We start from the raw sequence: 12643 nt of genomic DNA, 5'->3' as shown, positions 1-12643 counted from the left end.
AGAGGTTGCGGGTTCAATTCCCGACGATTATGGTCGCACACGTCTTTCTTCTCTTTCTCGGACTCTTCCTGACTTTTCTTTCATTCTCCTGGGTGGTTACCAACAGCCAGTGTATGCCGGAGTATGTGGTGTGGTGTGTGTGTGTAGAAAAAAAAGAAAAAAAAGAAAAAAAAGAAAAAATGGAAAAATGAAAAATAGGGATTCACTGGCCAGAAAAAGTCACTTCAATCAGCTGTGTGGTGGATACCAGGCTAAAAATAGTGGCGGTCAATTCATCAGCCTTGCAAGCTGTTGAATGGTGTAATCCCAGCACAAGTTGCTATGTCTAACATAGCTGTTCGCTATCATCGCTTCCGCGATGGGCAGGTCTGAGGTCTGAGGTGTGTGTGTGTGTCCTGGATGTGTGTTTGCTCTCTTTAGATTTCTTTGCGAGGGTATATATCAGCTCGGATTATCAGAAACAAATTGGCTGGGGAGGTGGCAACACTGCCTCCATGGGACTCACACTCTCTGCACGGCCAAAGGTACGCACACGTCATTCGCTATTCACTTTGCCCCGATGTTGCTCCCTGAAATACGTTTTCATGCGTGCTAAACTGTTACACTTGCAGCACTTGTAAAGTTGACCTTCCTTTCATCCTCCTTTGTGTTCTTAGAGGTTCATGTACTGATCCTTTGTTTTAGAGGCACTGCAGCAGGCCCGCGGGAACCGGTCCGGTTGGTCAGTTAAACATCGGACCAACTTTGTAGCTACCCACACATGTTTACTGCTGAGGAGTGCATATGTCCCCAGACTCCCCGCCATGTTATACACAAACTGTATGAAAGACAATAGTACGACCTGACACATTGAAAACTGCTTCCGGCAGTCCTGTGCAGCAGTATCTTTGCTGCAATGCTAGACACAATTCATTTCTGTGACGGACAAGAAAACTCCGCGGAGATGGCAGATATTCTTGATGCCAACTTTCTACCGCTTGAAAACAAATACAAATGTGAGGGTAACAAGTCCCAGCGGCTCGTTTCAACTGTTCACACATCAACATGTACGCAGCAGAAGATTTCCGGGTTTTCAAATTCTTCCACCTTGCGGGATTGATAAAATGGATTTTGCAAACGTTTCTTTTTCTCTTTGTGCTACTTCCTTGCTTGTGGCTTTTCCACAGGATCTAAGCAAGCGCTTCCCGCTCGATGTAGTCAACTTCCATTCTCCGAATTTTCTGTATGGCAGAGGTCAGTGTCATTTCTGAAAATCGTCATCATCGTCATCGTAGTTACCCCTTATGTAGAAAAAGCATCTGCTGCCACCAATCTCTACTCTAACGATTACCATTTTGTTGTGTTGGCTTGTTGACAGTAATGCATAATAATGCTTCTTTGTCAAACCGGTAGCCATGAATAAAAGCCGTGCTTACATTCCGAAAAAAATACGGTACTACAGTCGTCGCCGAAACAAACCGGCCAATGCTATGCTAACCGTACAGTACATGGGCTGCATACAGTACCACCACTTCTACTAGCCACTACTACTGCTGCATGTAGTGTACTGCACATGCAGAGACTATGCCCTGCTGCCGAGCCTGCATACACTCAGTGCATTGCATGCTCGACTGCATAGTGTACTGCACATGCAGAGACTATGCCCTGCTGCCGAGCCTGCATGCACTCAGTGCATTGCATGCTCGACTGTATAGTGTACTGCACATGCAGAGACTATGCCCTGCTGCCGAGCCTGCATGCACTCAGTGCATTGCATGCTCGACTGTATAGTGTACTGCACATGCAGAGACTATGCCCTGCTGCCGAGCCTGCATGCACTCAGTGCATTGCATGCTTGACTGCAGAATGTTTAGTGCTGCGCTATACTAGTACAGAGTCAGCAAATACATGCATACCGCCATGAGTCAATGAAGTACCGTCGGTGAACGTGTACCATGCCGCTGTATCCATGGTATCGGCATTGACTGGGTTCGTTTGGCGATGACTGTATGTGCGTGTGTGTGTGTGTGTGTGTGTGTGTGTGTATGTGTGTGTGTGTGTTCGTGTGTGTGTGTGTGTGTGTGTGTGTGTATGTGTGTGTGCGTATGCGTATGTATATGTGTTTGCGCACGCGCGTGTGTTTGTGTGTGTGTGTGTGTGTGTGTGTATGAGATAATGCAAGGCATAACATGTTGCTTCTTGTGCTTGTTGTCACTGGCAGGGCGAGTGATACACACGGACATGAGCACCGGTGTACCGACAAACGTCACTCAGAAAACCTTCATTTCATTTCCCAATGCCGATGCTGCTGCAGGCATATCAACGGCAGAGGGCAATTTTAGCGGGAACGCAATCCGTAAGTGGTCACATGAAAGTAAAGTAAAAGTAAATTATGGTGTCCGTTCCCGAAGGGAACTCACGGCGGCCGCTAACACCCGGTAAACCCTAGCGGCAGATGCAGCGCCTAACGGTGGGGGTGAGCGGATAAGACTCACAACGACTGGCACAAGTGCCGAAAACGACCCCATTAGCCGCATCCATGCACCCCTTGTGCCTGGCCGCAAGTTCCCAGTTGACTGTGGGTAGCAGCACGGCTGGGAAACTGCTCCCAGGCAGGACTTGAACCAGATACCTCTCGTATCTCAATCATGGTCTTTGACCAACCCACACTCAAGATCACGGCCCCGTTGGCGCTTCATTTTGCTTGACATCTGCAAAATATCTTCAAATTCTTCGAGACCCGTTCTTGAAGAATCCCAGCATCTTCGACTTCTCTTTTCTTCTTCTCCTAGAAGCTAGAGAATTCAAGAACACACCCTTCTTTTACAGTACAGGTAGACTCCCTTTAATTTGAACCTAAAATTGCCAGGCCCCAACTTCGAATTATTAGGAACTTCGAATTATCCGAATGCAGTCCAATGCACTGATAGGTACGTCAAAGTGCTCGAAATTGCGTGCTGATTAATATTATTTTCGCACATTTTTTTCGCATCAACGAAACATAGGTGGTAATGTACAATGGACTAGGCCATTTTATTTTAAAAAAAAACACTGGATCGACACAGTCATTTGACATAATATTATCTTGATCTTCTAAGTGAAGAAGTTGTCTGGCACTGCAGCTGTCCTGAAACAATTTCAACGGAAAGACCAGCGCCGCCTAATCCGCGTCATGAAAGGCCGTCGGACAGTAGCACGTCGTTCTGAGGAACGGAAGTGGAGCACAGGCAAAGACAATTTTTACGACTTCCAGTCAAGAGTGTTGTTGTTCGCAAACATCTCTGCGCACGAGCTGGCGCAGCATGGAAGGCCACTGAGATCCCCATATGGAGTCAGCCACCTGGAAGAAGTTGTGCTCAATCAAATCTTTGCACTTTGCCTCGCACGGGCTTGAATCAAATTGCGAGAGAAGGTGGGTTTCTTGAACGCTACTGTCGATCGGATCAATTTTTGAGCTACTCCATCTCACCTCGAAATAAGCGTTGGAAGGACATAGTCACTATACTGTAAACTGCTCTTCTATACGAAGACTGAGTTCGAATTATCCAGTCGGTGCAGGTTTTGTACTTCGAATTACGCATTCGAATTCGACTTGAAGTGACTTGCAGGAGATCGGTACGACGAAACAGTTCGAATTACACGGAATGTTCGAATGTATACCGTATTCGAATGTATACCGTATTCGAATGTATACCGTATTCGAATGTATACCGTATTCGAATGTATACCGTATTCGAATGTATACCGTATTCGAATGTATACCGTATTCGAATGTATACCGTATTCGAATGTATACCGTATTCGAATGTATACCGTATTCGAATGTATACCGTATTCGAATGTATACCGTATTCGAATGTATACCGTATTCGAATGTATACCGTATTCGAATGTATACCGTATTCGAATGTATACCGTATTCGAATGTATACCGTATTCGAATGTATACCGTATTCGAATGTATACCGTATTCGAATGTATACCGTATTCGAATGTATACCGTATTCGAATGTATACCGTATTCGAATGTATACCGTATTCGAATGTATACCGTATTCGAATGTATACCGTATTCGAATGTATACCGTATTCGAATGTATACCGTATTCGAATGTATACCGTATTCGAATGTATACCGTATTCGAATGTATACCGTATTCGAATGTATACCGTATTCGAATGTATACCGTATTCGAATGTATACCGTATTCGAATGTATACCGTATTCGAATGTATACCGTATTCGAATGTATACCGTATTCGAATGTATACCGTATTCGAATGTATACCGTATTCGAATGTATACCGTATTCGAATGTATACCGTATTCGAATGTATACCGTATTCGAATGTATACCGTATTCGAATGTATACCGTATTCGAATGTATACCGTATTCGAATGTATACCGTATTCGAATGTATACCGTATTCGAATGTATACCGTATTCGAATGTATACCGTATTCGAATGTATACCGTATTCGAATGTATACCGTATTCGAATGTATACCGTATTCGAATGTATACCGTATTCGAATGTATACCGTATTCGAATGTATACCGTATTCGAATGTATACCGTATTCGAATGTATACCGTATTCGAATGTATACCGTATTCGAATGTATACCGTATTCGAATGTATACCGTATTCGAATGTATACCGTATTCGAATGTATACCGTATTCGAATGTATACCGTATTCGAATGTATACCGTATTCGAATTCGAATTAGAGGGAGTCTACCTGTACTATGTCTTGTGCGCCTTCATCCATAGAGGGTGGGGGAAAACCCTTCATCCATAGAGGGTGGGGGAAAACCCTTCATCCATAGAGGGTGGGGGAAAACCCTTCATCCATAGAGGGTGGGGGAAAACCCTTCATCCATAGAGGGTGGGGGAAAACCCTTCATCCATAGAGGGTGGGGGAAAACCCTTCATCCATAGAGGGTGGGGGAAAACCCTTCATCCATAGAGGGTGGGGGAAAACCCTTCATCCATAGAGGGTGGGGGAAAACCCTTCATCCATAGAGGGTGGGGGAAAACCCTTCATCCATAGAGGGTGGGGGCATTCCTACGAATGTTCATCCATAGAGGGTGGGGGCATTCCTACTTCATCCATAGAGGGTGGGGACATTCCTACTTCATCCATAGAGGGTGGGGGAAAACCCTTCATCCATAGAGGGTGGGGGAAAACCCTTCATCCATAGAGGGTGGGGGAAAACCCTTCATCCATAGAGGGTGGGGGAAAACCCTTCATCCATAGAGGGTGGGGGCATTCCGACGAATGCGGAAAACTCGGCCTCCAGCTGAGTCTCACGCGACCGAACCGTGAACTTTCTCTTTTTTTCCCCTGTGCATTTCTGACTATTCTGGTTCCCCCAGGAGTGGCTGTGGCTCGGCCCTTTCTATCCTGGACTACGAATATCTACTGCAGTTCAAACTGTGGAGATGCAATGCAGGGAGATGTAAGTCTACGCGTCTCCTGGCGTGTCTTTACTGTGGCCCTTTCCAAACTTTCTCCGATCCCTTCCATTCTGTTTTCAGTCTATGGCGTGGTGCTGGGTAGTTGTAGAATCTCTATTTCCATGACAGTGAATACTAAGAGGGAGGTAGTGTGTACGTGTGTGCTTGTAGGCATACAAGTGTGTGTGTGTGTGTGTGTGTGTGTGTGTGTATGTGTGTGTGTGTGTGTGTGTGTGTGTGTGTGTGTGTGTGTGTGTGTGCACGTGTGTACGTGTGCGTTGACGTGATCAGTTGCTGTTGTTCGAGTATCATGTCATCTGCATGCATTTATAATGTCAGACGGGCACACGCAAATTGCAAGCAAGAACATGCATAGTAAGAACTGCCCCCTTTGTAACCAAGGTAGCCATGCTCTCTGTGTTTCTCTTCACACTACACAGGTATGGATTATGGACAAAGAGGTCGGAATGGCAGATTTTCTTAATGCCAACTTTCGATCAGCAGCACTAGCTGTGTTGAGAAATCACCAGGTTGGTACCCTGTGTGTGTATGTGTGTGTGTGTGTGTGTGTCTGTCTGTGTGTCTGTCTGTCTGTCTGTGTGTCTGTGTGTTTGTCTGTGTCTGTCTGTTTATGTGTCTGCCTGTCTTTCTCTTGTTCCGTCGTTCTGTGCGTGTGTGTGTTTGTGTGTGTGTCTGTGTGTCTGTGTGTCTGTCTGCTTGTCTGTTTGTCTGCCTGTATGTGGCCGTGTATGTGTGTGTGTGTATGTGTATGTCTGTCTGTTTGTCTGTGTCCATATGTGCTATTTAGTTTTCCTAATTGTCTGAACTGTGGGGTATTTGACTCTATAATTGTTGACTCATTTGTGAGCACAGAGTGATTTGTTGTTTTATCCCGAGCAATTAAAATTGCTTTCTCCTTTTGCCGATACGTTGTTTTCCTTGCAATAACTTAATTATCTGAAAAAAATGTGTGGTTTCTTGTCTTCTGCCATGCTTGTTTCTGCTGCTTGTTTTATGAACCCCAGTTTGCGGAGGGATTCGGCTTGTCAATGATTGCTCTTGATACAAACAACGATGGGTAAGGCAATAATGTGTTTGATCGACACATTGTGCTGTGTGTGATGTGCACTGTTGTTATGTGTACTGTTGCCGTGGACACTGTTGTCATGTGTACTGTGGTCATGGGCACTGTTGTCATGGGTGCTGTTGTCATGTGTATTGCTCAGAATCTCGGAGTTACTGGTTGGTGCACCATATTACATGGACTACAGTAGGTCAAATGAAGCTAACGCTTACGATTTTGGTCGTGTCTACGTCTACTCCGGCAGACTGCACGCGGTGAGTGGTGCACTGGTGCGCTTTTAAATATGTCAACACGGATTTAGGTGACCGAAATTTGTGTGCATGTAGCAAGAAGGAGCCACGGGTGTTTGTCATCCCCGGTCGCCTAAGGGCCCGGTCACTCATGCACTCAAAAGTAGCGGATCCGCTGAAGCGACGTCGCAGGACCGAAAAATGCCATGGCAACGGCGAAAAGCGGAACTTCCGCTCCAGCGGAAACTCAAATCCGCTGCCTCCAAAATTTTGGGAGCGGAACTCTCGCTTCTGCGGTTTCGCTTCAGCGGAAAACACCGCGGTCTGCTGTCTATGGACTTGCTACGAGAAATTTGTATGCGTATGATGTCCATGCAACAAAAATGCGTGCAAGATAGTCATTGACCTCGCCTATTCTCCGTACCACTTTACTCTCATTTTCCGCCAAAGTAGGAGTTTGCCCTGTTTGTATGTGTGACCATACACACATGGTTTCGCTGGAGCGACACCAGGCTCTCTGCCGCAGAACCTCGACCCCGAAGCGAACCCCAGTGCAAGTGTGGCCGGGCCCTTATCGGCAGGGCACTGTCCCAGGAAGACGGGGGTGCTGTGGTTTAGAACCCCGCTCGTGGATCCTTCTTTTGTAGCATGCTCACACTTCGACAGATTATGCTTATCTCATCACCTAGACAACGGCGACAACACTTTCCGAATCCGTTCTCAACCCATTCTCGTCATACACACATGCGCATGAGGCAAAGAAAGTCAATCCAATTCCTTACACAGTCATCCCCGTGAAACACAACCTCGCTTGTACATCAACTCTCGAATAACGAGAGAGAGAGAGAAAAGGCACTGTCTTAAGACAACAGACATTGCTGTAATTCAGTAGTCGCGTCTGGAGTTGCGGGAACTTTCATGCACAAGCCGCACGCACACACACGTACCGCACGCACACACACACACACACACACACACACACACACACACACACACACACACACACACACACACACACACACACACACACACACACACACACACACACATACACACACACACATACACACACACACACACACATACACACACACACACACACACACACATACACACACACACACACACATACACACACACATACACACACACACATACACACACACACACACACACACACATGCACATGTACCAGACACCCACATACACACCCACACGCGCATGCACACACGTAAATAGCACACATGTACACACCACACACACACACACACACACACGCACACACACGCACAAACGTTCATGTACGTACCCATGCACACACACACACACACACACACACACACACACACACACACACACACACACACACACACACACACACACACACATATGTACACACACACCTCATATATGCCTGTGCTTCTGTGAATGTGTTTGTTTGCAGTTTTTGCAAGGTCGTTCTCCCGGCCTAGAATTGGGCTTCAACAACGACGATTTAAATTTCTTGAAAGAATCTGATCTTGTATTTGCTGGCGAGCCAGGTGCCCGGTTTGGCTTTGCAATGGCATCAGTTGGTGATGTAGATCGTGATGGTTACTCTGGTAAGTAGGCACTTGTGTAAATGCAATGCAGGTGCAGCACTGCTTGTGCATGTAGCACGGTTCATGATATCACTTTCTGCAGCTTGATGTACACCATGCAATACTTTCCACAGGAAGGTGCTCGTTGCGCGTTGCCGCAAACAGTCGCAAGGCTGTTGCTGCAGGCCTTTCTATTTCTTCCGATTCACATCACACGTAAATGGAATAAAGTTGTGAAACAGATTCACAGCGGGTGCACACACGACTGCTTGAAGGTGTCGCGCCAAACCAAATACTTTTGTACTGTCTGTCGTAGTCACAGTTCATTGCACGTCGCAACTCGCATCGCAAAAAGGAAAGTACATGTAGTATTGTGATTTTAACCTTTAGATGTGCGACTGGTTTATGTTCGTGTGCGTGTGTGTGTGTGTGTGTGTGTGTGTGTGCGTGCGTGTGTGTGTGTGTGTGTGCGTGTGTGTGTGTGTGTGTGTGTGTGTGTGTGTGTGTATATGTATATGTATGTAGATGTAGCCATCGGAGCTCCTGGTGAGACAGTGAATGGTGTGTTTGGAGTAGGTGCGGTATACCTCTATCTCGGATCAGCTATTGGTTTAGAACGGAAAGCTGCACAGCGTATTGTACCAACAACTACCGCATCCAGATCATTTGGATACTCGCTATCCTATGGATGGGATATTGACTCCAATGGCTATAACGGTAAGGACTTAGGTACTGTGTTTATCCAGTGATTGCTTGGTTGGTCATTTTGAGCCAGGGCTGCTTGCTTGGTTGGTCATTTTGAGCCAGGGTTGCTTGCTTGCTTGATCATTTTGAGCTGTTTGGTAAAGATATTTCTCTAATTCTGACAGATCAGATCTAACTAAAGAAAAGAGTTCTGACAAAGGTCAAAGTCCATTGTCAAAGGTCAAAGTCCGTTGACAAAGGTCAAAGTTCGCTGACAAAGGTCAAAGTCCACTGTCACAGGTAAAAGTCCGCTGATAAAGTCAAAAGTGGAAGTCTCCTGGCAAACTCTGCCAGTAAAGGTCTCACTACCTGCCACATAGCCCACTCAGCCGGTTCACTGCAACATTACGATGCTAGCATTATGTGTAGATAGTGCATGGTGCAGTTACACATTACCGTATTGCTCAATGAAATGCGATCGTGTGAGTCTGGTATGCTCCGGGCGCTGTGCAGCCCCAGACCTGCAAACCCTGGGATGTGAACTGGTGCAGGGGGCACACTTGACTCACTGCACCTCACTGTGTATTCTGAGCACTTCGATCTTGGTATTAGCTGCTGGCCTTGACCTTTCATTCCCTTCAGTTCACTCCAATGGCTGCATGGTTTTCAGTCTTGTTGTGTAACGTTTGCTTGACTGTGTTTGACAGATATTGGTGTCGGTGCTGCTCTCTCATCTGATGCCTACATCTACCGGTAAATACATTCAATCTCGGGACAGTAGTGTTCTGCTGTACATATCTGCTGTACATATCTGCTGTATCAGCCTGTATGGTAGGGAATGGTATTACCACAGGGGCATAGCTGGTCCCCCTTATAGAGGGGGGGGGGGGAGGGGTGCACGAGCGCATATTTGTAGAATGGGTGCTGCATGTCATTCATAGTCATTATAAGCATCCTGAACCTAGGTCGAAAAAACTGGGGGGTGGGGGGGGGGGGGCTAGGCGCCTGGGTATAGTATCTCTAAGCTATGTCTTGTTTGAAAGCCTGGTTTTTCAAGATGGTCTGTTGGCACAAATACCTGGTTCTCGTGTCCACGTACATAGAACTAGTGTAGTACCTGTACTGGGACCCTGGGTTGAAACTGAGAAGCTTTCACGCAACGTAAACCTGAACTTCACTTGGCTTTGACAGTGATGTGACCAGCTTTATACACTTGACATCACAGGCATGCAAGCTACGCTGTGTTACGGAAGACTGTGTGTGCAGACACTGTGACCCTGTGACACTGTGACCCTGTGACACTGTGACCCCGTGACCCTATGACCCTATGACCCTATGACCCTGTGACACTGTAAAGCATGTTGTACCATCTTCTGATCGCCATGCACTACAGGTCTCGACCCGTCATCTCCGTGACTTTGGAGCTGAAGAGCATTCCGGCATTGGACGCTACCAACCGTACTTGCTTCGTTCCGGCTATCAATGCTTGGCGTGCATGGTTAGTTTTACAGTACTGCGTTGCCTGAGTGCGTATACTGTAATTTAGTCTGTTCTTGCATGATGATATTCGGTGGGCTTCTCTACTATACCTGTAGTTTTGAGTTTACATGACCAAGCATTTGACTTTGTGTGTGTGTGTGTGTGTGTGTGTGTGTGTGTGTGTGTGTGTGTGTGTGCGTATTTGTGTGTGTGCATCTGTGTGTTTGTGTGCGTGCGTGTGTGTATGTGTGTTTGTGTGCGTGCGTGTGTGTATGTGTGTGTGCGTGTGCGTGCGTGCGTGTGTGTGTGTGTGTGTGTGTGTGTGTGTGTGTGTGTGTGTGCGCGTGCGTGCATGCGTGTGGATGCATGCACGCATGTGTGCATGGTCATGCTTTACGTGGTGCAGTTTTGACATTGACGTTTGTGGCAGATATTCCCGTCCTATCCTAGCCACCAGAGTCGGTAAGTGTACAACACTATTTCGTTGTTATGGAGAGGATGGTGAAGTGTCTTTTATCTACTGCATTTTCCGGAGTATAAGCCGCACTTTGAATACCCGAAATTCACCCCAAAAAAGGGGGTGCGGCTTATACTCCGATGATAAAATTAACAATGATAAATAGGATATATATCTTTATTTCGTGGCAAGAAATGGGTTGGGGGGGGGGGGGGGGTGCGGCTTATACTCCGGAGAATACTGTACTTGATGGTACATGTACCATAATTTATAACTCTAGTATTGTGGTTTAATAAATTAATCTACTGTGCGCTCACGCTGCTGTTGCTGTTGTTGCTGTTGTTGTTCTTGCTGTTGCTATTGCTGTTGCCGTTGCTGTTGCTGTTGTCGTTGTCGTTGTCATTGCCTTTATTTTGCTACTTATAGTGCTTCAGTACACACTGTCTGTGGGCAGTGAGTTCTTTGAAATCATCGTTGGCAGCACAACGCTATCAGAGATCACGTCTCAAGTGACTGTGAACAACCCGGACACAGACCGATGCCAGACACAAACTGTGTTCGTCAAGGTAAGAATACTTACAGCCATACTCTGTCGTGTTGACTACAGCCATACGTCTGATCTATGTCAGAATGTGTAGAGGTGACACAGTACTATATCTTTCAGTCGCAACTGTACAACCGGGCTACAAACACAATGACAGTATATGACTAGCCCTTGACTGCACTGTGATTCTACTCTGCAAACATGTACTGTATGATTTTGCCCCTATTGTGCAGACAACTATTCCTAATCTTTGTCAGCCGGCTAATATCTCCCTAACCAAGTGGAATCTTGTGGATCGTACAAGTACGCCCGCAGATCTAGCACCTGTTCTAATCCGCAATCATCCAGTTCTTGTGCCGATAGTGCATAACGTAAGTCTGAGCTCCTTTCTAAATGAATAGGCGACGCAGAGACAATGACTTTATTATAGCGATGAATAGTATTAGTCCTTTGTAAATGCGTTTGTGTTCCCTAGATTCCTGCGCTCCAGCAGATGACCCATGCATCGGTCTGTCCGCCTTTGTATACACTACGGTCCATCACGCTATTCTGTTCCGGTCATTGCTCATATTTGCGTTCACATGCCTGCATGTGCACTGTCTTACTTGTTCTCTGCTCTATACTATTTGATCTTTGAACTTTGATCTTTGATCTTTGATCTTTGAACTTTGATCTATGGACTTTGATCTTTGGACTGTGTTCTTTGATCTCTGTGGCTGCCAACAGATCAACCTAGTACCGCTCTGCTTTAGTTGCAAACCAGATCTGGTCACCTCATTTCCAGCTTTGCACCTATCAGTGGTTAGCGGAGAGGCATCCACCGCTCAGGTTGCACTTAGTGTGCAGAACATTGGCAACCAGCCGTCTTGCTCCGCCGCCGTAGAGCTGAACTTGACAACGGCTGGTCTTGTGTTCAGTGCTGTTGACGAGGAGCAATGGCTGTGCAGTGCGCGTGGTCTAAGTGTGCTGCGCTGCCAGCCGACGGCTAAGAACCGACACTACGGCGCTATTGGACCAGGAGGAACAGTGAGTGTGGTGGTTGGGGGAGAAGTCCAGTGCGAACTTCTGAATGCTGTACGGGATTGGCTGCTGGTGTTTTAATGCAGCTGGAAATACACGGAATGTCTCCTTTCTTGAAACTT

The 12643-nt window shown here is 46.4% G+C and overlaps 1 protein-coding gene across 1 annotated transcript in view; it reads left to right on the top strand.

The window, feature by feature from the left end:
- The window catches only part of LOC135808176 (integrin alpha-8-like), a 34027-nt gene that overhangs the window by 5711 nt on the left and 15673 nt on the right, over positions 1-12643 (top strand). The window contains exons 6-20 of the mRNA XM_065321328.1: positions 421-524; positions 1167-1233; positions 2201-2335; positions 5363-5445; positions 5884-5973; positions 6469-6521; positions 6670-6781; positions 8202-8358; positions 8863-9054; positions 9729-9774; positions 10415-10519; positions 10907-10962; positions 11384-11523; positions 11735-11872; positions 12228-12527. Coding sequence (XP_065177400.1) covers positions 421-524; positions 1167-1233; positions 2201-2335; positions 5363-5445; positions 5884-5973; positions 6469-6521; positions 6670-6781; positions 8202-8358; positions 8863-9054; positions 9729-9774; positions 10415-10519; positions 10907-10962; positions 11384-11523; positions 11735-11872; positions 12228-12527 — 1778 coding nt within the window. The remainder of the gene's footprint in view (positions 1-420; positions 525-1166; positions 1234-2200; positions 2336-5362; positions 5446-5883; positions 5974-6468; positions 6522-6669; positions 6782-8201; positions 8359-8862; positions 9055-9728; positions 9775-10414; positions 10520-10906; positions 10963-11383; positions 11524-11734; positions 11873-12227; positions 12528-12643) is intronic.

The sequence above is a fragment of the Sycon ciliatum genome, chromosome 2 (genome assembly GCF_964019385.1).
Source record: "Sycon ciliatum chromosome 2, ocSycCili1.1, whole genome shotgun sequence".
Taxonomy (NCBI): Eukaryota; Metazoa; Porifera; class Calcarea; order Leucosolenida; family Sycettidae; genus Sycon; species Sycon ciliatum.
This window is presented reverse-complemented; position numbering and strand designations above follow the sequence as displayed.